Source organism: Electrophorus electricus, chromosome 5 (assembly GCF_013358815.1).
Source record: "Electrophorus electricus isolate fEleEle1 chromosome 5, fEleEle1.pri, whole genome shotgun sequence".
NCBI lineage: Eukaryota > Metazoa > Chordata > Actinopteri > Gymnotiformes > Gymnotidae > Electrophorus > Electrophorus electricus.
In genome coordinates this window covers 17371313-17396089 of record NC_049539.1, presented here as the reverse complement: position 1 = coordinate 17396089, position 24777 = coordinate 17371313, and the positions used below count along the sequence as shown (strand labels likewise).

At 43.2% G+C, this 24777-nt stretch overlaps 1 protein-coding gene across 2 annotated transcripts; it reads right to left on the bottom strand.

Annotated features, from left to right (window-relative positions):
- Window positions 1-322: 322 nt before the first annotated feature.
- Window positions 323-24777, bottom strand: loxl2b (lysyl oxidase-like 2b). 2 transcript variants are annotated; one of them, XM_027009260.2, is made up of 14 exons: window positions 24490-24777; window positions 22461-22820; window positions 21755-21930; window positions 14196-14407; window positions 12243-12459; window positions 11049-11232; window positions 8937-9094; window positions 7869-8036; window positions 5013-5178; window positions 3635-3875; window positions 3196-3311; window positions 2928-3064; window positions 2545-2656; window positions 323-2273 (listed from the first exon to the last, which is right to left on the bottom strand). In XM_027009260.2, the coding sequence occupies exons 2-14, from the start codon at window positions 22795-22797 to the stop codon at window positions 2203-2205; spliced, it is 2295 nt and encodes a 764-aa protein (XP_026865061.1). In that variant the 5' UTR covers window positions 22798-22820; window positions 24490-24777; the 3' UTR covers window positions 323-2202. The 2 variants fall into 2 exon arrangements, with proteins under 2 accessions (XP_026865061.1, XP_026865062.1); XM_027009261.2 differs by having other exon boundaries at window positions 11049-11229.

Here is a 24777-nt window from a genome sequence, read left to right as displayed (position 1 = left end):
CCCTTCTAAAGTGGCTGCCTGTGGAAAAATGCAACGGACTTCCGCCATGTTCGGACACTCTGAAACACCGAATACTCTGGTCTCACCATGTCTGTCTCCCTGGGGCTCACAGAAGACTCGAGTTGCTGCCTGTGTGCAAGTATTTCCAAATACCAGTGTGTTTGGCTAAAGGTATTTAGAAAAGTGTTGAGAATGCAGTTCTGATCAGGTCACCCCCCTTTCAGCGTCCCCTGCGTCTAACAAGACACTGGAAACAACAAGTAGTTTGTAGACCTTTTTATATTATGACAAGAGTGCCCTCTTGTGGGCATTGTACATTTTAACTTGGACTAATATTTAAACATTTATTTTCCTAAATCCTGCAAAAGCTAAACATTGATCTTGGAGATGATTTCCAGGAACCCTTCCATCAAAAAAGGTGCCAAACACGTTCTTTTCTTTCGATGTATGCTTGCATTTATTTACGGCTAAACAGCATAAAAATGCACAGTATGGATTTTTTTGCGTTCCATTCAAGTAAGCATAATGCAAATCAGTCACATCACATGTGCCCTCTAAAAACAGAGGATTCTTCTTTGGTAGCACCATTTTAGCAGAGGCATCATAATACATTCTGTACCACCCCCCCAAAAAAACCTAAACTAAACAAAACAAAAAACAAAAAACAAACAAACAACAACAACAACAAAAATGTAGACAGTTGTTATTTAAATCCCTGACTTAGAATAAGTTACTAATGGTAGCTGAGAAACTCAAATTCATGATATAACCTTAAATGTAGTGGATAGAAGGTGTATATGTTTTATCAAGTCTAGTTAATTATTTGCATTTTATAAAATGACAGCTTAACAATACTGAAGGGTTTAGGTAAATAGGGTTAGACTGGTTAGCAGTAAAAGAAAATAAATGAACATAAAACTGTTATATTATAAGAATGTAGGTTTCAGCATGGGTTCTGATATAATTGTATGGGGGGAAGCGTCTTATTTAAGTGCATGTGTCTCTTTCACGGCTCTATAATGATTGCACTCAGTAAGGGTCCAGTCCTGAATGACGATTCCTGTGCAATCACATGCAGGAATTCTATGCAAATGTGCAATTATCATCAGGTCCCGATGCATCCCCAGCCTTCCAGGTGACAGTGTAATCTGGACATGCTGCACTAGCGAACAGAATGAACCCATCTACAAAGGGGGAAGAGGGCCTGGTTTTCAGAAAAGAGTCTGAGTTTATTTTTCTCCAGCAAATTAGCATGTCAGGGTCGGGCCTTCCTGCACAGGCAAGCAAGGTGGTCTGCCTCAGGCTGGTCTGTCGCAGGGTGAAACGTCTGTCTCAGGGTGGTCTGTCTCAAAGTGAAATGTTTTTCTCTGGGCGGTCTGTCTCAGGGTGAAATGTTTGTCTCATGGTGGTCGCGGAGCGAAATTTTTCTGGCTCCAGAGCAGCTGATTCAAACATGTCTATCAAGTGCTTCAGTAATAAGTTATTTATCTACTGCTAGGCATATGTGTTGTGTGCTGTATACTGAAAATATATGTACTGGCAAAGTGCAGGTCATAGTACTTAGGTATTCATGTAATAAGCTAAGGCTGCCGCATTCTGTCCAATTCTTCTCAAATACAAATTCCAAATCCTGCTCATTCCCAAATAAATATTTACCAATTATTTCTGCACTTGCAGAACTACCAGTGAGTCCCATTGGATGAAAAGGTGTGTTAGTGTTCTATTGAAAATCACTAGCACCAGCAGCAGATGGAGTTGAGCCCACTGTTTAAGTGGCTTGTAGGGGTTTGGCTTTGGTGGAAAGAGATTGTCAGTTATCTTTACTGGAGGTACAGGGCTGCATCAAGGACTGTGGTATTTTATGGAGGTAAGCCTTGATGTGTCTTGAAATGACAGTTGCAGTATGACAGAAGTCCTAAAAGTCCTGTGCTGGGATCCCTATTCAAATTATAGTGCATGCTGTTGGGTTTGGGTCTTTGGCCATCCTTAGTTCATTGTCCTGGGGCAGTTCCTGTGGCTTCATCCATTTATGTGGGCAGGGGTGTGGGACATCTTGGGCCAACATGGCAGTGAAAGGCTTAATGCCAGTATGTTGGCGCTGAGCATTCAGTGGAATCATAGTGGGTGGAGGGAGGGGCCTCTTGTCAGGATCGCCAGTGGTGTGGTGGCGAGGTCTCAGCTGTCCTGTTTAAACCCCACCTCTTACCTGTGGGTCACCTGGTTACTCAGCAGGCCTGGGAACAACTCCTCCGTCTCACCACTTACTGAGCCTCCTGCATAAAGACCAGAGAGTCAATCTCAGAGAGCAGTCTTTTGCAGTCCATAAAGGAAGCAATTGAAGTAGAAAAGCTACTACAGTATAAAGAAATGTATTATCATTATATCGTATTATATTATTTAGTATAATTTTTAAAGCTCAAAGGGAAAGAAAATCAGATAATCTAATTATGGTAACCAGAATAACCATGTCTTCATCGGATTAAATTTCATGAAAATACACCAGAAAAGGTGCATTTGTTTTCTGGGTGCTTCAGCGTGCCTCACCTATATGGCAGTTATACATCCATATGCGATGGCCATCATATCGAGTCCTGCATTTCACAACATTGTTGGTATAATCTGACTCAGCAACCTCATAGTTAGGGTTGATGACAATCTGCAGAAAGCACGAGTACAATCACTTCAGTGGGCATAATGAAAAAAAACGTGCTCACAATAAAGGTGATAAGAATGTTTGTTTGTTTTTTAATATCTTCTCCTTTTTGATTTTTGGACATAGGAGATTTCAAAAATCTTTGGTTTCACATCAGATTCACATTCTAATCACATTCCTGCATGCATCAAGATGTAAAGGTCCAACATTGTGCCTAGATCAGTTCTTTAAGGGAACCTAAAATCTTAAAGGTTTTTCAAGATGAGTGAGGCACCTGGAACAGGTAGTCTCCGGGCTTGACATCGGTGATGTCCACCCACTGGCAGTCGATGTCATGTCTGTATGTGTCCCAGCAGCTAACTGTGATGCCCTGTTCGCCGAAGTTAGCACACTCGTATCTCTTCTCGATCCCTGGAAGGAAAATGACCTGCTGACTCCACGGGAATTGTTTGGTTGCCACCCTGCACCACGTTCAGGCTCTGTTTGGTAATAAATCAAACCATCATCACCTAAAGTAATCTCTTTGCACTAAACCAACAAACCTTCATCGCACTCCGAGTCCTCAAGACAGAAGCTGGCCTTGTGTCCTTCAGCCACTTTGGAACCATTCAGGCTGAGCAGGTCGTAATAAGTGAACACCTCCATGCTGTGGTAGTGTCTGCAGGGGAAAACAGAGGGAAAACTCAAGCTATTGGAGCTGTATGTTTCTGCTGTGGCAACTGTAACATATGCTAAGGCTGTATTGTAAAGGCAGAGTTATATACAGTATGTTATGCTGTTCACTAGCCAGTATTTAAGAAATATTATCTTTGGTTTTGTCTAAAGCATCTATTAATGTAGTTCTAACTGGTTATAACTGGTTATAAATGTGCTTTATAGATCTTTGAAATGGAAGAAGTAAAACCACTATTTCTGCCGCAACATCCAAAAAAATAAGGCAAAAACACCAGATAGTGAGGAAACCCGCCGACACTAGCTGACCTGTGGCAATCGTGCCAGACCCAGGACTCTCGCGAGGCCTTCGGCCTGAAGTCGGCCTGGCCATTGTTGTGGATCTGGGAGGAGAAGCGCAACAGACGTCGGTAGGAGTTGGCCGGTGTGGAGCCGGAGGTGGAGGCCAGGCAGTTCTCCTCGTAGGCGCACTGCAGCATGAACATTTGCCGGTCCTCCAGGTACGTGGTCTGTTCCACCACCTGCGGGTTCAGCACCAGGTCCGGGGCAGCTGCGCAGAAGAAGAGGATGGGCGACGCATGAGTGTGGTGGGGCAATTAGAGATCTCACATTACAACTCTCAACAGGATCCTTATGTCTGGGCTTTGAATATTATGTTCTTTCATCTGAAATAAAATCCCTAAAAATACTCATGCTAAACAAAATCCAAATGAAATTGCACTCTGTGTCTTAAATGCCCGTTAGCAATTATGCAAGATTAAAACCACATCATCATAGACCATAAACCATAGATACAACATCACAATAAACAATAAGATATTGATAGAAAGTATCTTCCTAATAATGTCTTATTCTTAAGGGTCTTTCTTTCTCTATAAAATGAATGCACATTATCCATAGTTCAGTAAATGTAATTATATTCAGACATTAAAATCTAGGGGACCTAAATCAGTGTTTTTCAACCCAGGCCTCAAGATCCTTACTTAACTTAGCTGCCACTACATAAGTATGTATCAGGTGTTCAGTGTCCCTAATGGCTTGGTTCAAACTCATTAAGCGGTGGGTTAGAGCAAAAACGTGGACTGTCCAGTGGGCTCTCAGGACTGGATCTAGAAACACTGTTCCAAACAAAACAAGGACGTGCAGAACTTCATTTGTCTTAGTACTAATAAGATCTTATTAGGCTTTAATGCCGCTGAGGTCTTATGGCTGATTGGTCTGTCAGGTAATGCTCCTGCTATGTCTTTCAGGGCTTCTAGAGGGCTTCTTTTATTCGTTCCTTGAAAGACTGCCTGGGGGAGAGGCGGGATGTTGAGCCGGCTTTAGTTAATTATGACTGCAGGCTCTGGCCTTCTCTGCCTGGAAGCCTGCGATCAATTGACAGCCTTGGCACCTTCATAAAACATCTCAAAATGCACTTACTCACCACTGTGCTCTATTAGGACTTCTGTTCAATCACTCTGTCTTTTAAACGCCACTGTGAAGCATAGTTGTATACACTTTTTTACTGTTCTTGTCTGCATGTTACTCTCCTAGCCTTTTCTCCTTCTTTTATTTTCTATTTTGTTTTATCTCTGTCGTGAAAAGCGCATTTTTAAATGTGTTATGCAATTAAAAAGCACATCGTTGTTGTTGCTGCTGCTGTTGTTGTCGTCGTCGTTGTTGTAGATACGGCGGAAGCTCTCACTCTCAGAGCAGGAGACTCCCGCTGCGTAGCGCGCTCCTCCCCTGGGGCAGCGCAGGTGCTCGCCGTGGTGGAGGCAGTGGGACAGGGACATCTCAGTGCCTGCACAGTGGACCCCGCTCATCACCACGTTGTCGGCGGTGACTGTGCCTGGCCAGTACCACGTCTCCTATTTTACGAGAGAGAGAGAGAGAGAGAGAGAGAGAGAGAGAGAGACGCCATCATATCGAATCTATCCATTCGATTTCAGCTGCATTTGGGCTCACTCTGCTGTTTTAAAATATGTATGATGACCGACCATATACCAGGACATGAGAAACAAATTTTGCTCGGCAGGCTACTGTGTTGTTTACAGCTTTGTAGACACACACTGTATTTCATTCAGTCGGATTCAAAACGCTCCACCTAATTAATACTGCGAGCAGAATCTCTCTGTGGTAATGTGCATGTTTCCAGCTCTTCTGTACTTGCTAGTGAACTCGGAGCTCGTCTTGGAGTACGAATGCCACTAGCGCGACTATTTCTGACTGCAGGTTTTTATGTGAGGATTTCCTGTACACGACACTAAGTTTCACCACAAGAGGGAGCCACTTGTCTGATGTACAGTACACCTTCTGGATCACAGCTTCGGGATCACATCTTACTCTTTTACAGACATTTTCTTGCATGGGTAACTTTAGTCTCGGCTGCGGTGCATGAAAGTTTTGGAGTTCACTTTTTCATTAGGTCACAGAAGCTGGGTTGCACTTAGCACTAATTCAGCAATTCCACACTGTGGCTTACACTGCATTAGCGTGAAATGTCTATCACACGTCAGCATTTCTCCACAAGAGGGAGCCGATGTTTGTTTGACCCTTTTTGGACGTCTGACACTGAGACCAGCAGTAAGTGTTCCAAGGGTGATGCTATAAATTTGGGGCTAAGATTTTAACTGTTGAATGATCATATGAAACATCAGTGAGTGAAAATACATCTTTCAAAAAGCAGGAAGTTGAGATTTTTGCAGGGCCCGTAATTTCAAAGTGAACAATCCCATATTACCTTTAAAAAAAAATTAAATAACGGGATAAATCATTAATTCCAAAATAATTTCAATGACACTGATAAATTAAACATGTTTACAAATGACTTGGCCTTAAATCACCTGTCAAACTAAAGGATCCCACCAAGTGCAGAGCTCGCAGGCTTTTTCCAAGACACGCCTCTCTGTTATTAAACAGTCTTTTAATGATCTCTTATCTGTGGGACATCCTTCCTCACAGAGGGGAGGCAGTGCATTTTCCACTCTTCAGTGGCTACCAGATGTGGCCAGATGTTTATGCTATTGGGTTCCTGCACAGGTGGGCAGGAGTGTTCCCTTGGCAACGGTAAACACAGGCAGCCGTCACTTGCAAAAGCTCATGCTTTTTGATTCAAAGTAGAATCTCCTTTGTAGGGCAGACACCTGGCTGGTAATTCTCTTTAAAAGTCCATATTAGAGATAGATTATTCAACCACGTTGGATGCCTTAATCTTACACAATCTTAAAAGATGGAAGTTGATATACTGAGCATTATACTTTACCAGACCTTCAAATTGGACAAAACATTTTCCAACAAGAATTAATTTTTTCCTCCAAGGTATTCAATTAAGGAATGCAGTCTTGGAGGCAGCATGAGTGACTCATGTAGGTCCCCTGGGAGATATTTTACCAGACGGAAACATCTGAAGACTGTTGGAAAGCAAGCCAATGATCTAACAGACGGAGCCATAAGTTAATTCTAAAAAAAGTACAATAAAAATCCCCTACATTTCTTTACATCAAATGGTGTGAGAGGGAGAAAAGTGCAGTGTGTTTACCGCAGCCAGCAGTTAGCCTGGGGGATGGAGTGTGATTAAAAGAAAACAGGTAGAGCCTAGTAAATGTGTAAGCCTTCAAAATGTGCTATAGGACTTTTGCTATGAAGATTAATGAAAGGAGACAAAACAGTAACTTCACATAGTTCAGCATTCACTGCAGTGACCTGCCGCTATTAAAGCGAGCTTGCATTGACAAAGTTTATTACCAAAAACCTTGAACCTGTTTAAACCTTATGCTACTGACTGAAGTCGTCAAACATAAAAATTAATTGCATTTTAAAATAAGTAAAAACAAAATTATATAGGGCTGATGTTGTTGTCTCGTGACAAAACAAAGATGTGCATATTAAATCGTTACTAATTAATACTGTGTTTGGGCTCGGCCACGCACTTTTATTTATTATATTTGAGGAGCCCTTGGGAATGGAAAATATTCCGACACACTTTAATGTGACACAAACCTTCAGCTGCCCTGAAGCACAATCCTGTCAGCAGCTTCTTCTAAAACAGCTGGGTGATGTCATGCACAAGCCAAAATGGCTGGCCGAAACCAAAGATGTAGACAGACTTTGACTATAGCACATACTAAATTATAATCAGATAAATATACCCCTCTTTACTCAATTATTGATTTGTTAGTGTTATTATCCTTGAAATATATACATATACATATATATATATTCCCACTGTGATTTGGTTCATTTTCCTCTTTGTGAGTTATAGTTTGTGTTGCTGGAGTCTCCTACTACTCAAACTACTACTAATTTTCGATTGGTGTAAAAACAGGAAATTGGATCAGCAGAACATACTGAAAGATTGCATTTGCTTTAGTTACTATGACTAGATAGCTCTTTCAGTGACCAGCACCATGAGGTCTGGAGGGACAAGGGAGTTCTGAAGGCGGGACTCATGAGCCGGATCATGGGGCATTTGAGAGGCGAGACTCGGTAGGAAGATCTGGTGGGGGGTTCATTGGTTGGTGGATCTTTGGGTTCGGGATGTGGGTTTCAGAGGTCATACCTGGAATGCGCTGCTGGCAAAGCCCAGCCCGAGCTGGCGACACACCACCATGGCCTCCATAGTGCCCCAGCTGTCACCACACACCGTGCCCCACACGAGCGAGCCGTTCCTCTCCATCAGCACCTCCACACGGCCCTCAAATGGGTTCCGGCCACCACTCAGCCGCAGCTGTAAGGGAGCCAGAGCAAACGCGTTCCTAGTTAGGCTCCAAGCATTGGGACTTGGGCAGAGTTTTCAATATGTGCAATATTTGTGTACTTCTGCAAATCTGCTTGAGCTGTCATATTAAACAGCCATTACCTGCACACTGTGCTTAGGTGTTGTATTGTCTTTGTTGACACTGAACATTAATGCCTGCTTGTTTAACAACTGCCATTAGCAACTGCTTTATTATTGCTTTGCCATTTTTCATTCTTTTATTTTCCTAGACAATGTGATGCCAGTCTCCACAGCGCTTCCACAATAAGGGATCGTAAAGAATTCCAGTGTGAGATTACGTCTGCTCATCCAACCATGCAAACATCATCATTTATTTTATCACACTATACCTCAATGTTTGATTGGTTCAGTCCTGAGGCAACTTGGGAAATTACCGGCATTCATGAGGAGTGACATTTGCAGCTGGGTATGATGAATAATCAAACTTCAGTGATCAGTAGTCTGTTCTCTAGAAAGGTTTTGGGGGGTTCATAGAACCATCCACAATGTGAACTAAAATTCATGTGAAAAAAGCGTAGGCTGACTAATGCTTCTCCTGGATATCCACTGCCCTATAAGGTTTAGTCCCAGTGCTACTCGTGGATATTCACTGCCTTTATAGAGTTTAGTTCAAACCCTGGTCCTGGATATCCACTGCCCTACAGAGTTTAGTTCCAGCCCCATGCTTGTAAATCCACTGCCCTATAGAGTTTAGTTCCAGTACTGCTCCTGGTTATCCACTGCTCTACAGAGGCTATGTCTGATGCTGTTCCTGGATAGTCACTGTCCTGTACTAGGCCGTAGACTGGTAGACCTCTAGGAGCAGGATCGAGCTCCCCTGCATTAAAGGCTTTAGAGCAGTATCCTGACCTGCTGCTGGAAGCCCATGGCAGGAACGTTGCACCGGACACCCGCATCCTCCTCGTGACTGCACCCCTCCGAGTCCTTATCCATGTTAAACTGGCATTCGGTCACAGACTTCTCGAAGCCAGAGCACTGCACCTCATTCATGTGGACTGGGCCCATGCCTGAGAACACACAAGGCAAGGCAAGTTTATTTGTATAGCATTCTTATACACAGTGACGATTCAAAATGCTTTATATTTACATAGAAGATTTAAATAATAAAGCTCATTATATCTCAAGATCTATCACCTCAGGAAGGTGTTTACATAAAAAGACAAAAAAGTAAAATAAAACAATTTATTTCAATAGAAAACAATAATAAAATTAAATACAGAAACTAAACAAAATAATTAAATAACAAAAATGAATTAAAAATGGAAAAATTACATAAAAAGAAAACACTTCCCTTACTGATGAATTGTTTCTATGTCTATGTAACATACAGGGTTGTATTGGCTAAGGACTGAGACTGAAAGTTTTCTGTACCTCATTTTATAACTGCTTTCATTACTTCTTTCTACCTAAACTAAGTCAATGACAGTCTGACGATCACTAGAAGCTGAATTATTACAGCGTTCCCTTCCAACCAGAAACTGGATGACAATTTGAGGAGAAAATAATCAGAAATCAGAAAATTCTCTGCCTGAAACCTTCCATTTTGACTTCAAAATGTCTTCTGTTTCTCAAGGCAGTGCACCATCTTTCTGGAATTTTTATGGACTGTCTCCAGTGTCAAGACACCCAGCCGTTGCAACGTGCCATTTCCCAAAGTGGATAGGTCATGTTGACCGGTGAAATGCTGGAATGTCATTTTCAAACACACTGATAATCTGTCAAGCAAGGGAGATGGGATATCAGTATTGAGGTCATCAATATTGCGATACTGATTAACAAATGATAAATCGTGCAGCCCTTGTTGGTGGGCGAGTGCAGAACACATTCCTATGGGACGTTTACTGCAATAGCCTGGGGGAAACTATGTCATCCCATGCTCACTAAAGAGCATCTTATAGGAATAAATCTCAGCAAAAAGCCACTAGACCTATAAATGTAAACAGAACATGGGAGAATGTAAGCCATTATAAGTAGCGTCCACAGACTAATTGATTGCCATTTTTTCAGCACACCGACTAAACCATGTTCTAAGACATGATCAGACTACCCTTTTCAAGTACAACTGAAGTAAAAACTGAGTAAAAACAATTATTATAAAAAGTTCTTAAATATTATACAACCAGACAACTAGTCTGGAAACACACAATAAATTTAAAAATGATCAATTTAAAATGAAAAATTAATTTCATCATTCAAAATGATAAATTCAAACTATTAATCATTTTCCTACTGCCCTGAGTGTAGTCATCTTAGCTGATTGGTTGGATTTCTTTGCAATCATACTGACTGGTTTTCATGTGGAGATTTGCATTAACGTGAGATCTATTGAATTTTACCTACAGACAAGAAGTCGTGATGCATACTAAAAAAAAATAACTCACAGTGTTGATGGCTTTAACTATAACCATACATTCTAGCCAGACACACATTAATTTTCCAACCAGCTAGTAAAATAATGTGTATGGATGTGTCATAGTGTGTAATAGTGTGTAATGACCACGGGGTGTAATGTTTCCGCCTACATGTTCTCCACTCTCCTTAACCATTTGGTAAACAAATGATGAGATGTATACCCTGACATACTGTGTGATGTGTGGTTGCATATGTGTGTGATTCATGAAGGCAAGCCCTAGCTCTCCTTGGTTTCCGAAACCTTGAGCCATAAACGTTTGTGCAGAGCAAAGGCCTTCAGGTTCTCTTAGTTCAACAGTGTGTGCTCTCTGAGAAGCAGACCTATTACCATGGTATTTCATCATATCATATGACTGCTGATCCTGGACAAGTGATACAATATCATGTGAGTCAGTGATGCAATATGGACCAGTTATATGATGTGATATGAGTAAATGATGCAATATGGACCAGAGATACAGTATAGATCAGTGATACGATAATAATATGAATCAGTTTTTAGCCAGGTCCAGGAGACCGCGTGGCATAAGGGCTGTGCGGCTGGCCTACCCTGGCCGAGACGGCCGCCAGACAGAGCCTCCTTGGCGGTGCCAAAGCCCAGCTCACGACACACCACAGTAGCCGCCACCAGGCTCCAGTGGTCGTCACAGATGGTGCCCCACTCCCCATTCTTCAGCACCTCCACCCGACCTTCACCCACCACACCACCACCCCTCAGACGCACCAGGGGCTGCTGGGAAGGAGAGAAGAAAGAAGCAAAAAAAAAAGAAAGAAAGAAAGGCATAAAGATATCAATATTTATACCTCGCATAAGTAAAAAAACAAAAACAAAACAAAGATTGAGGATACAACAGTTACTGAATTCTGAGTTAGCTGGTGCTTAAAGGGGCCTGTTTTCTACTATAATGTACCTAATATCTACACTTTTGTGCAGTTCCACAGAGTGGAGATGTGCCTGATAACCAGTCAACCCCACTGAACCCTAGAACGTGGCCGGAGGCATGCATATGGGCTTGGCCGGATCATCTCTGGAGGAAAAAGTGAGTCACACCGAGGCAGGAGAATCATCCACTACCTTCTCCATCGCTCTGTCATATTAATGTTCATGTAATCACAGAGCCTAGTATGAACTGCAGCAGAAATTACAGGGTTGAGAGTGGTGTGTTCAAAGGGTGATATAACTGGCCATCTCAAAATACTTAAGTACATGATACTTGCGTGGTGCATTAGAGCAATGCTCTTTCTGTGCCAGAGCAGAGCCCTAACGACAGGATAACAGAACAGAAGAAATTGCCCTTATTCTGTCATAAAAACATGATTCAGGGATCTTGGCATGTCGCTTAGTCCTTGGGAGAGTGTAGTCAACACCGACAACAAAAAAGGTTCTGTGTGCAATTGTGTCCTTCTATCCTTCTACACTCATACCACAGTAGTGTTCCAGAGTGCTGGACTGGCCCTGTTTTTTCTGCATTCATTTAGCAGAAGTCAGGCATTTAGTCACAAACTATGCCAATACCAGATGGTACCCACAAGAACCACTAACCTGAAGTCGAGAGCTTTTTGCCAGGTCGATTGAGAGTAAGATAAGTCTTAATTTTTTTTTCTTAAAAAAAAAAATTAACAAATGAATCCTCATGAGGCCTAAGCATAAAAGAATTGCTTGTACAACAAGATGGGCTCATCTTGGGAATGCTATAGGCTTGCGGAGCACGGTCTGAGTCATCTGGCTGCTGGTTGACCTACCTCCTGTCTGAAGGCTTTCCTGTAGTTGGCCATGTGCGTGGGAGCAAAGGCTCGGCCGGGGATGCAGCTGACCACTACTGGGATGCCCTGGCTGCATGAGCTGTTGGCAGAGGGCGACAGCAAGTGGCCCAGCTTGCAGCTGGAAAGGTGGGCCTCGGTGCCTGTACAGTTCACCGAGTAATCCCAGTATGTGTGCGTCCTTCTGCTGGCGAACATTCTGTACAGATTGGAGAAAGAGTGAGATCGAGAGGGAGAGAGAGAGTGAGGGGGAGAGAGAGCGAGAGGAAGAGACAGATGGAGAGGGAGAGAGAAGGAGAGAGGGAGAGTGAGTGAGAATGGAGAAGACAGAGTAGATTGAGATTGAGAGGGAAGAAAGTGAGGGCAAGAGAGAGGAAGAGAAAATAAAGAGACATAAAGAGAGAAGGACAGAGAAAGAGAATTTCATTACAAACTAACCATAGTCTGATATATACCATATGGAACTATGTAAATATTAAGATACAATGATAAAATGCAAAAGTAGATTTGTAGTCCTTCTTAATTGTGCCAATTGTAATTTTGCATTAGATTATTCTGAGGCTGCTCCTGCTACAATGAACGTAACGTGTGGGCATTTAATGAGAAAAACTGTGTCTCACAAAGGAAGGCCTAATCTCATTGCTGAGGTGCTGCATAAGGGAGGAGCAACCCACATTTGTTTTTCATTCAGCCACCGAGCAAAAGAATGTCTCGCCTTGGAGGCTCCCCAAAGTAGCCAGTGTCAAAAACAGACTTGGGACACACGCATACAACAATTTTAGCAGGACAAGCATTATCCTCTCACCCCCCTGAGCTTGGATTCATACCACCGACATGGGAGAACACAAGCTCTACTGGACGTTTCTCATTTGAGAAAAGCAGCCTTATGAGATGCCTCCACTTCCATCCGTTTTAACGTCGGCCGGTCTGGGGACATGAATATTTGAGCCCTGTGCACAAACCTGAGTTATAGAGAGCCATCGGAAAATCGAGGACTGTCCACTGAGCAAGGAAGAGGTAAAGCTGCCATACAACAGGGCTGCTCTCGGTAAAATCCCGATCTCACCTGCGGTATGAAAGACCCGCTGAACCGGTGCACAACTCCACCAGCAGGCAAGAGACAGAACAAACGGACATGGCCCACGAGATTTGCAAGCTCAGCACGTGCAGGGAGGCACGTAGGCCGAGGTGCATCTCATGATCTCTCCGGTCCACAACATTATCCTTTACAATGTATCATGTGATGTTTGAGAGCAGGTTTCCATGAAAGAAAGGGTTCGAGATTTATGACTATGCAGTGCGATTCATACTGCATATGCTGTAGAGAATGTACCGGTAGGAGACTATGGAGAGAAATACTTAAATACAGTCCTTTCTGAGCATTAAATTAAAAATAAGTTTAAAATAAGGGGTTGACCTTAGAAGATTCACGCCTTCTGATTGTGCTGGACACACAATTACATGGGATTTACAGAGGCAAACGTAAAATAAAATTGTATGCATTTTTTCCAGTGGGGTCAGTGCTTTGGACAGGAGTTTGTGAGATAGCTTCCCAAGACAGGAGTTTGTGAGATAGTTTCCCAAGCCAATCTCCAGTGGGAAAGCTGTGTGTGTTTATTTCTTATTTCCATTATAAAGTAGTCCTCCTTTTGCCTTGAGCTAGTCTCATTTCCGTGGTCATTATAGAGGGGGTTCTAGAAACAACAGCCTTTTATATCTCGAGGCTAATAGTTTGGAGCTGTCATTAGGTATCTGGTCCAAAGAATTACTGTGACCAGTGTGGCAAAAAGTCAGTGAAATTGTCCTTGGCTAAGCTATGAGAATACTGAATGATAGTCTTGCATAATATGCAAAAAACAAAAAAACAAAAACCCACACCACTAAGGCTGGCTGTTATTTAGATGTGCTTGGGTCGGCTTGCGGGGTGGCGCTGACCTGTAGATGCGTGTGTTGTATCTCCTCTCTCCAGGGAAGCCAAACATTCCACAGATCACCCGGCTGTTCATGGAGCTCCACTCCACATCGCACACCTGCTTCCACTTCCCACCGTCCTTCACCTCCATGTAGCCCTCCGTCACAGGGATGCGCTTCCGGGAGGAGGACAGCACGGGGCGGATGCGTACGTCCTCCACCTGGATAGTCATGTGCTGCCATGGGAACCACAGTGGGGAACATAAACACCATGGCAACCTTTTGACATTTCAAAAAAATGTTCTGCTGCTAGTTACAGTTAGGTGTCAAGTCGAGAACATATTTATATGATTTCCTTTCCTTATCAAGGATATTATACCATCCATCTTGCAAAACATCATTTTGGGCCTCATCAGAATTTTGATATGGCCATGGTTTACCTCCAAAACTCAGATGTTGTTAATAATTAGCGAAGGCAAGTATGAGTCCGTTACCTCGGAGTTATGAGGACATGCTAACTGAGGACATGCCATTACTACATCACTAGCTTGTATTTATCTTTACCTGCTTCATTATTGTGAGTACAGCACTACTTGACAAACTTCTGAGGAACACATTAATCAGTGCCACTGTTCCGGCAAGTTTCCTGTTTCGCATAAACAAAGTTACCCATGGAAAACCGCTCATCAGAAAGTTTTGAGCACCTTGACATCTACGACACGTGTTCTGAAAATTGTTGGCCTACAGGGGCCAAAGCAGAAAGTCTCTGAGGAACAAATTTGGCTTCGAGCACCATTTTTGGCTGGCCTGGTTTAGATGTTCTTGTTTGCTAATATGCACATTGCTTTCCATTGTCTTGAGAGACTACAGTACAGGTGAGTTCTGCTTGTTGAACAAACCACTGCAGCTCACGTGCTCAAGCTAGTGTAGAGTTAAACCAGTTTCGGACTGGACAGCAATAAGACAGCTAATGAAAAACAGACGCTAGTGGGAGCAGCTAACATACCATCTCTCAGGCATTGCTAGTGTCTACTCATCGCTAAGAACATCTGAATTGTTGTTCAGAGCCATCCCCTGTAACCCATTATCTGTGGTTTTAGCAAGAACAATAAAAAAAAAAAACAGTATACAACCCAATCAAACAGGCAGGAGTCTGGTGAGAGTTATTTAGCATGTTAGTTTATAACTAGGTCTTTTACCCAAGTTTGCTCAACTGGGAAGTCATAAGTCATTGGCCGTCTGTTCTAACAATGACCAATAAACTGGTTGTTATAAGAACAGAAGGACACGATGAAGTTGACATGATGCTGGCAGTGGTAGAGTGTATTAAAGAGCTATTAGAGGTGTCCTCTCCACAGCATGTATTGCCCACAGTGTGGCTCCCCATAAAGAGGAGAACAAACATAACTGCATTGCTTGGCTTCGTAACAGAGCAGGCTGGGTCTAAAAGCCTGCAAGCCTAAACAGCTGGATACTGGCTTATGTACACACACACACACACACACACACACACACACACACACACCACACACACACACACACACACACACACACACACACACACACACACACACACACACACACACACACACACACACACACACACACACACACACACACCCTCCCCCCTCTGGATGAGAGGAAGTCCAGAGACAGGGAGACAGTCTCAACTCGAGTGTGTGGTTGTGGCAGGATGTAGGTAGAGCTAAAAGGGTTTTTCTTCTGCCTTGGTAGCTGGCTGGTTAAGTATCCACCACTGTTCCATTGCAGGATATTCACAAAAGTGTGCAGTTATCTTGTGCTTTGGCATGGACTATAGTTTCATTATGGTACAAAAAAATCTAAACTGACATCTAAACTTTTTAGTGGCATGGCAAAAGGCATCAGCATGTTCACTTTCACATGTTTGAATAACTCCAATTAGGACAAACGCAATTATGGCAAACACAATAATTTTCAGCACTGCTCTGACGGTAACTGTTAACTGAGCAGAGATTTGTACCTTTTGCTAGGCTGCATCAGAGCAGTCTGTGGAAGCATTTCCTTCCTTCGCTCCAATTCCAGTCACCAAATCTCTAACTGTGGAGTCTTACTTTTATTTTTTTGACAATCAAAGAATAAATACTGTGGTCTAAACTAAAATGTCTTTAACATATCTGAGACGGACTCTAGGTCATTTAAATAGAACGGCCGTTCCAGCACTCAGAGAGAGCTATATTTATGTCTGGCAGTCCAGCATATTTGAAACAGAGGTGAACTTTACCAAAATCTAAATTTGACTCTGTGGGCAACAACAACAACTAAATAAAAACCCAAAATATAGGACTGCATTGGGTGCATTGGCACGAAATCAAGCAAATGTCTCTTCTGCTCAAAATTGTTTTTATCAAACCTGTAGCAATGTAAATGCACTTTAGGGCATTAACATTCGTTTTCGTCTTCTATTATAGTTTGGTTTGTAATACATATTTATATAGAGATATAACTGTTTTACGCCTTTAAGGACCTAACATCTAAGTAATACAGGCAACAGGTCACATGTAAAATGTGTACCTTGACAGTGAGACATTTGGGTACAGCCCACACACTGCTGATAAAGTAGTAAATAATACAGCTAGCCATTTTGTGTGACTATGTGCAACCAGCGAAACTGGGGAAAAAAAGTGGAAAAGACAGTCAGGTGCAGGGAGCTGCTGTCCTATAACTCAGTCTGAAGTTTGTTTCCTTACATGCCATTCTGGGGGCAGAAAGGGGCAGTTGTATGAAATGGGGTAGGAGCTAATGCACACACACATCAGATGTAATCGGCAGCTCAAGGTCCCGTCGATTTCAAGTTCACGTTACAACAACGTGTTGATTGTAGCAGAGAGGGGAGGGGATCAGGTACTTTTAGTTGGGGACTTATTACTGGAAAAATAAAATAAAAATGTCCTAAACACTTGTGTTTTGTTTCAGGGGTAACTGGCTAGGGAGTGTGTGTGTGTGGGGGGGGGGGACTCCAGCTGGGATATCGATTTGTAAGGGCATGTCTTTCTGTTGAAGACAGCCTCTGAGTAGACTAGTCATGCGTTCTTTCAAATAGAAAAAAGCGAAAACACTCCCACAGCTGAACTGGAGAAGGAGACTGAGGCACTAGTGGAGAACCTCCTTCTTCAGATAGAAAAAAAAAAGAGTAGGAGAATGAGAGACTCAAAAGGAGAAGAGTCCGTGACAAAACACACATACACAGCCAGTATAAGGACAGACACAGACAGAGGGAAAAGGAGAGAAAGGCAACCGATGGCTACTTTCTTTTACATTTTTTACATTTTACTCTCTAAGAACAAGGTCAATTGTAGACTTGCTAAGCTTTGAAATTTCTAAAATCAAAACATTTGAGTAAGAGGAATGTGAATAATAGAATTGCTAATTGTTTTGAAGTTGCTGTACTAAAATTACTGAGCAGCAGGCTGAAGTGTTTGCCCTTTGGCTGCCAGAAGACCTACCAGGAACATGACGTCCCAATGCAAGTGGCAGAAACCACGCTCTTCCATCTGACTCCAGCACTATCAGGCATGTCTGGACAGTTCTGTGGTTCTAATGAGCTGAGTGGTATGCTGAGTATCATCCTTTGACAGCTGAATTAAGTTTTCAGATATAAGATATGCAGACTTAGCACATATGACATAAGTGGACAGCTGACGCGCTCGTGTGTCTTGTGAACTGGCATGGATGAAATATGATCTCCATTGTCCTCATCTACAAACACCCCTGTGATTATCTGCCAGTAAATCTTTCCTTTGCTGAGCTGCTAACATGTGGTACCAATAGAGGTGTAATGAGTGACAGGGAAAGAATCTGTGAAAATGGGTAGAACAAATGCACGCGCACACACACACACACACACACACACACACACACACACACACACACACACACACATGGGAAATAGCTTACTGATCATTTTTCAAAGGAGTCATTGTTTTTTGTAGTTCACATGGATCTTTAAGAAACCCATAGGCAAGGGATAAAATTACTTTTTAAGCTCACCTGGTTAATTAAGTGTAAGCCAAACAGCTTAACTTCTCTTTTAACAAACATTTGGCTGTAACATCTTTCCAATGTTTTACATACAACCCCCAAACACTAACCCCACCAGAGAAGAACTTTGTAGATAGAGCTTGAATTCAATTCAACCACTGCTGCACATTTTCACCACCTTGTAAAAACAATGTAGTCAAAGGGTTCTGTAATGGTTGTGTGTGTGTGTGTGTGTGTGTGTGTGTGTGTGTGTGTGTGTGTGTGTGTGTGTGTGTGTGTGTGTGTGTGTGTGTGTTGCAGGAGCAACATAATATGCCCCAGATCCCTCACTAGCAGAGCCCTGGGCCCCACAATCACCTTCATTCTACCTTAAATAAGCAAGGTTGTGTTAGTGGGCAGTGTTCCCCCTGCATATGCTACAGGTCACCTGATCAAGAGCAGTGTAGCAGGCTGTGTTCTTCTGGAACAGGTTTAGAACTGCACAGAACAATTCCTACACTCCATTGGGCTGTCATTGTAACATATAGGCTAACTGCTATAGGGCAAGGGATCAGAAATGTGACCTCTAACCTAACAAAAAGAACAAGACTGTGTATGTACAGGAAAGGTCCTGTAAAAGACCCTAGTCCAAAAACGCTTTGCTTTTGTGTAAGAGAAAAAATTGGTCAGAGGTTGATGAAGCACTCCACATTTTGTGGTCATCAATCATGCTATTTAAATGCAGTCGGCAATCATCCTGACATGATGAGTTGCAGACGAAGCCCAGAGAGACTAAACCTAGGACAGAAAGCTACACCAAAGACATTGATGTATTTATAAAAGGAAATTCCAGATGAACATGTAATTTATTGCGAATTCAGTTTTAACATGTGTCTGGCCCTCTGAGATTAAGGACTGTTTATGGGTTTAAAGGAACACTGATTTGAAAAATCAGCCAATTAAAGTTGCATGTGCAGCTGCAAGATCCTAATCTGGCTCCAGGGCATGTGAAAGGCCCAGAGTCATGCAATTGATCCCAGGCCAGCGCACTGCACCAACTTGCCTGCACTCAGAAGGGCTTGAGGGATGGAAAAACGATCCAGGGTCAGCAGGCTTAGCCCGAGACGCTTGATAAACATGTGCTGGCCTTTTCGTTTTAAGATGGGGGAGGGGGACAGACATGTGAGTCACCAGAGCTGAATGCTGCCAGAGTCACTCAAAGCAGAACAATAGGATTAGCTGTGGAGATATTCCTACTGCGGCAACTCAAACCAGGGATTAGCTGTGGAGATACTCCTACTGCGGAAACTCAAACCAGGGATTAGCTGTGGAGATACTCCTATGGCTGCAGCTCAAACCAGGGATTAGCTGTGGAGATACTCCTATGGCTGCAGCTCAAACAAGGGATTAGCTGTGGAGATACTCCTATGGTTGCAGCTCAAACCAGGGATTAGCTGTGGAGATACTCCTATGGCTGCAGCTCAAACCAGGGATAAAATGTGGAGATACTCCTATGGCTGCAGCTCAAACAAGGGATTAGCTGTGGAGATTCCCCTATGGCTACAGCTCAAAACCAGGGATTAGGTGTGGAGATACCCCTACTGCTGCAGCTCAAACAAGGGATTAGCTGTGGAGATTCCCCTATGGCTACAGCTCAAAACCAGGGATTAGCTGTGGAGATACTCCTACTGCTGCAGCGCAAACAAGGGATTAGCTGTGGAGATACTCCTACTGCTGCAGCTCAAACAAGAGATTTGATTAAAAGGAACAGTTCTTCATACGGAGACTCATGACTTCCGCAAGATGTGAAGTGTTGTCTGTTCTATGATGCAATGTGCACAGTTTTAACAAAATCTTTTGTGCATGCACGCATGTGCATGTGTGTGTGTGTGTGTGTGTGTGTGTGTGTGTGTGTGTGTGTGTGTGTGTGTGTGTGTGTGTGTGTGTGTGTATGTGTTGTGTGTGCGCACGCGATAAATAATAGCCAGGAAAGAAGCTTGTGGAATGTATGTAGGATCTTACAGTTTGTACAGTGCACAGTTCCTCCTGACGTGAACTCTCTGCGACTGTGTTGCATAACACATTCAGAGGCATGCACACCCGTCCTCCCATGATGTCTAGGTAAGATAAAGTTACTAAATCCTGACTAAAGCCTCAAATATGGCCACCCCCCCAAGACTGCTAAAAATGTTCATGAATTCAATGATGACTTTTACTAAACAACGCTGCCCTTATAGATTAAAGTGGTTTGAGAGAAAGCTATGCGCTTTTTCCATGCTACCAGGAATATGAAAATGGCTGAAATATACTCATGCGAAGTAATAACCTCAGTCGATTTCTCTCGGACAGACCTAAAACGCATTCTCTAAAAACCGAGGAAACATGAAAGCAAGCGCTCGTTTGCAGGAAGAGTGGGACCATGATGCGCCCCACTGACAGCGCGACGCGTCAGCGGTTAACCGGCGGGGAACAGCAAAAGTGGCCGGTAAACAGATCTCCAAAACACGGAGAGATACCAAACCTGTTTATCACTGGCACAGAATATTCAACTGGGTCACAAAAATAGGCAACAAACATCGCTAAATCGAGTACACTGCGTTAGAGCTGTGTTAATTACTACAGCTGTATGATAAATGAACTGGGACTGAATGCCCTGCCTGTTCTTATATAAAAAACGAAGGAGGCGTAAAAACGGGCAGAGAATCTGAGCACTACGAAAAAGCAAAACACCTTGTTGACAAACGGAGAACAAGATTATGACCAGGACGAAGGTTTTCACGACTATCTAAAACAAGTACTGATCAAAGGTTTATTGCCGTTTTCTAGCAGAATGATGTGAGCTGATTAAACTCTAGTTCAAACATTAATTTATTCAATGAAACATGATCTGTTGCCTCGCTACTTTTTCTTCAGAGTACACACACACACACACACACACACACACACACACACACACACACACTGCTGCCTCCGCGACCGCACTGTGGACACATTTTAACGTGGAGCACGTGCAGACGGACAGCGGATGGAAAAGCTGACTGGTGCGTTTTCTCTCGCTGCCGCCCAGCTGGAGACCGCCGTGAAGGAGCTGTCTCTAGACGTCTGAATGTCTGAAGGCCGGCACGACCGAATTCCTTTTTTTTTTTATAAGAAAACGTCAGGGTGTTCCTCTTCTCAATTTTGTGCCAATTGTTGAAATTATTAACGATTCGATGCTAATGTGTATGCTGTTTATGACATCATGTTGTTATACACTTTTTGAGAACCCAGTACTGTTGTATGCCATCAAGTCATTTACGAGTTATCAAAGAGCTTAATTTTGACATGCATTTTTCAGCTTCATAATGGCAATAAAGCCTCCATCTTGAGAGACGTCGACTGAGTCCAGATGCAAAAGCCAACGCTAGACCATTTGTCAGTTTGTTAATGGTCACTTCAGAACAAGTTATGGTTGTAATTGTATAGGACCATTAACAGCTCAGGAAGCTCAGTGCAATCGGATGTTCCCTGCCTGGAACACCACCAAGCCTTGAGCCAAGAGTTGCAACGAGGTGGATAAAAGTAGCAGACGTGAGCACACTCACGTCGATGTTGTTGGCGAGCGGGTTGAGGAACCGAAATCCTGGGATCCTCTTGTCACTGCAGACCACGCCCACGTCTTCGGAGTGCTTGCAGTCGGACACGCCGATGCCGTTGGACTCGCACTGCGCCAGGGTCTTCTCCTTCCCCCTGCAGTGGACGTTATCGAACCAGATGCGGCCTGGGAGAAGCGAGAAGAGGTCAGCAATACCTGCTTAAAGGAGAGGTTAAAGGAGACCTCTGGGTCGTCCAACCTGCAAAGAAATGTTGTGTGTGGTTTTTTTTTTTTTGGTTTTTTTTACTAAATTACACTGATAATGACATAATGTGTTTCGACTTAAGAGAGGTTCATGTACATTTGAAATTTATGTTAGAATTTAATTTAGGTATCTATGTAACACTTTTATATTTCAGTCGCAGACGTTAGCTAAAGCATTTTAAAATAAAACTGCTCTACCGTAACCTATCTAGTAGTTTCAAATCACTTATAAATCACTTATAAAACACCATCTTAAAGGCATACAACTCAGAACCCTTAACATTTCAGAAACCCCCCACTGAGTGCTGTTAAAGTCATGTCAGGTTCACCTTGAAAGACTCATGCTAATGTTTTGTGCTAATTGGTGCCCACCGGTTCACATGTATTAAAATAGTTAGCCAACATGTTGGAATGCTATCGTACCGCGGCGACGGTAAGCGCTGATAGCTTACCCTCCCCTTTCCCGTATTTGGAGGCGGGAGCCCAGGAGACGGCCTCGACGTAGCCCAGCTCCCTGCATACCACCTGGGCAGCGTGGATGTTGAAGTCGTCGTCGCACACGGTGCCCCACTGGCCGTCATAGAAGACCTCCACACGGCCCTCGTTGTGCTTGCGCTTCTCTCCGGCCAGCCGCAGCAGGATCTTGGGCACGTCGGCGGGAATCTGCGGTGGCGTGTAGTGCTCCTCGGCAGGCGCCGGGTAACCCAGGTACTCGTACTGCGCGCGGCACGCGCCCCAGATACAGGACAGCGTCGCCAGGTGGCACAGGATGGACCAGAGGGCTGACATCGCTCCGGGAGCTTTAAGGTGGTCTGTGAACGAGCAAAGAGTGAGGAGAAGAGCGCTCAGCCGGGCCCATTTGTGCCCGCACTCTGCTTCAAACAGAAAAAAAAGTGGATTTATAGCCTGCCCAGGATGTGTCCAAAGTTTAAACCGAGTGAATTAAAACACTTTTGTTTCAAAGCAGCACTAATGAACAGAGGTAATCAAAAAGACCAGCAAGGCACTGTGACTAAAGCTTCCTCTCATCCAATCTGATCAACAAGGGCCCAATAATGCATGATGCTGTTTGAAACACATGAAATGCTAGAATGGCATGGCATTACTGCAGGACAGTCCAATTGTAATTGGTTGGTAGACATTTAAATGCCAAGAGAGCAGATGTCAGGAGGAGCAGGACTGGCTGAGATAGCACCGGAGTCCGTATGTGCAGACAAATGTACATATGTCAGAGCCATGCAGATGGTAACAGAAAACTTCAGAAAGACAGCTGAGATCCCACTTTCTTCAAAGCATTCCCTTAAGATATCCACACTAAGATAAAAGCAGAAACTCTCATAAGGTAACACACACACACACACACACACACACATTAGAACTATTTTCAGTCTCTAAAGGAATTATAAGTCAGTGCTAAAATTTATCAGAATCCTGTACTGTGAAAACCAAAAGAAGGGTCATGCAACACTAATCCAGATGCGGTAGCCAGATGTGAACCTCACGAACCCTGAGGAATTAGCGCCAGTTTCCATGTCTGCCCCTATTGCAGGTTTTCTGTAGCCGGAACACTGCGTGGCAGTGGTTACGCAAGTCTGAAAAATGTGAGCGCTCCAAAACGAAGGCCCAAACTTGAACTCAGATGGTCCAGCATAAGAGCCACTGACCGTCCCTCAAAGGTTTCCCCATTGCTCTCTCGTTTCCATTTCCCAGCTAAACTGACTAATCCAGGAAAGGCATCATAATAACACAGTAAGAAATGCAAACGACACACATTCATGTCACTCTGATAGGCAAAGGTCCTGCCCAAGGTGCTGATTTGAAGTGTTGCCTTATATGAATGTGTCTAAAGAATAGCCTGTGGGAAGACAGGAACCCTGGACAGCCCAGGGTTCCAGAGAGCATTGCATATTTGCCTCGGGTCACTATGAAGGGGATTCCAGCAGAGCGCTAGAGGTCAAAAGTCAAAAAAGACAGAGGGAAACCACAACCCAGTGTCATGTGAATGCAACAAGGGACTGAGAGTAAAGGCTTGTAGAAGCTTGCGTTCCTGAATTCTTTGAAAAAAGGATATGGTTTAAACACAGATTATATGTATGACTGCAACGACAAACATGCTTAAATCTTGCGTAAATGTTTTATATGTAGTTACTTTTCTAATGAGCGTTTTTCTCTAGATTTTCGCTCTAGCTTTTCCCTCAATTCATGTCCCTAGTCTCCGACGATGACGTCACATGCTGCCTACAGTTATGTTATTACTGAAGTATGCATCCATAACTTATAGTCTTTCTTAACGTCTAACATTTACTCCTCAGATTCTATACTTAATGTACACGTGTATAAAAAAAATTGTCTTAAAACGGACACCGAAATAAATAATGGATAGATGGCAAAAAAAAAAAAAATCCCCATGTAACACCTTTACATTAAACTTTAATCTCACAAAGGAATTATGAACAGAACCAGGCAGATTGGCAAACTTACTTTGATGAAAAAAGAACGAATTTGGACTTCCTTTTAGAACTCCTTTCACATCCCAACGCAATGATCTCCTCTCGTCTGTTATTCTCCCCAACTTTCACTCTATCTTCCGTAATTTCAGCGGAGTCCCGGACCAAGTCACGCCTCTCTGAACTGCCTCCTCACGCCCACGATGACCTCATGATCCCGATGACACTGGATATTTAGGTGGGACATAACTAAAATTCTTGAAGCACAGGACCTCGTGGAATACGTGCAGAATTGTCCGTCAGAAGGATTTTGCAAAAACGG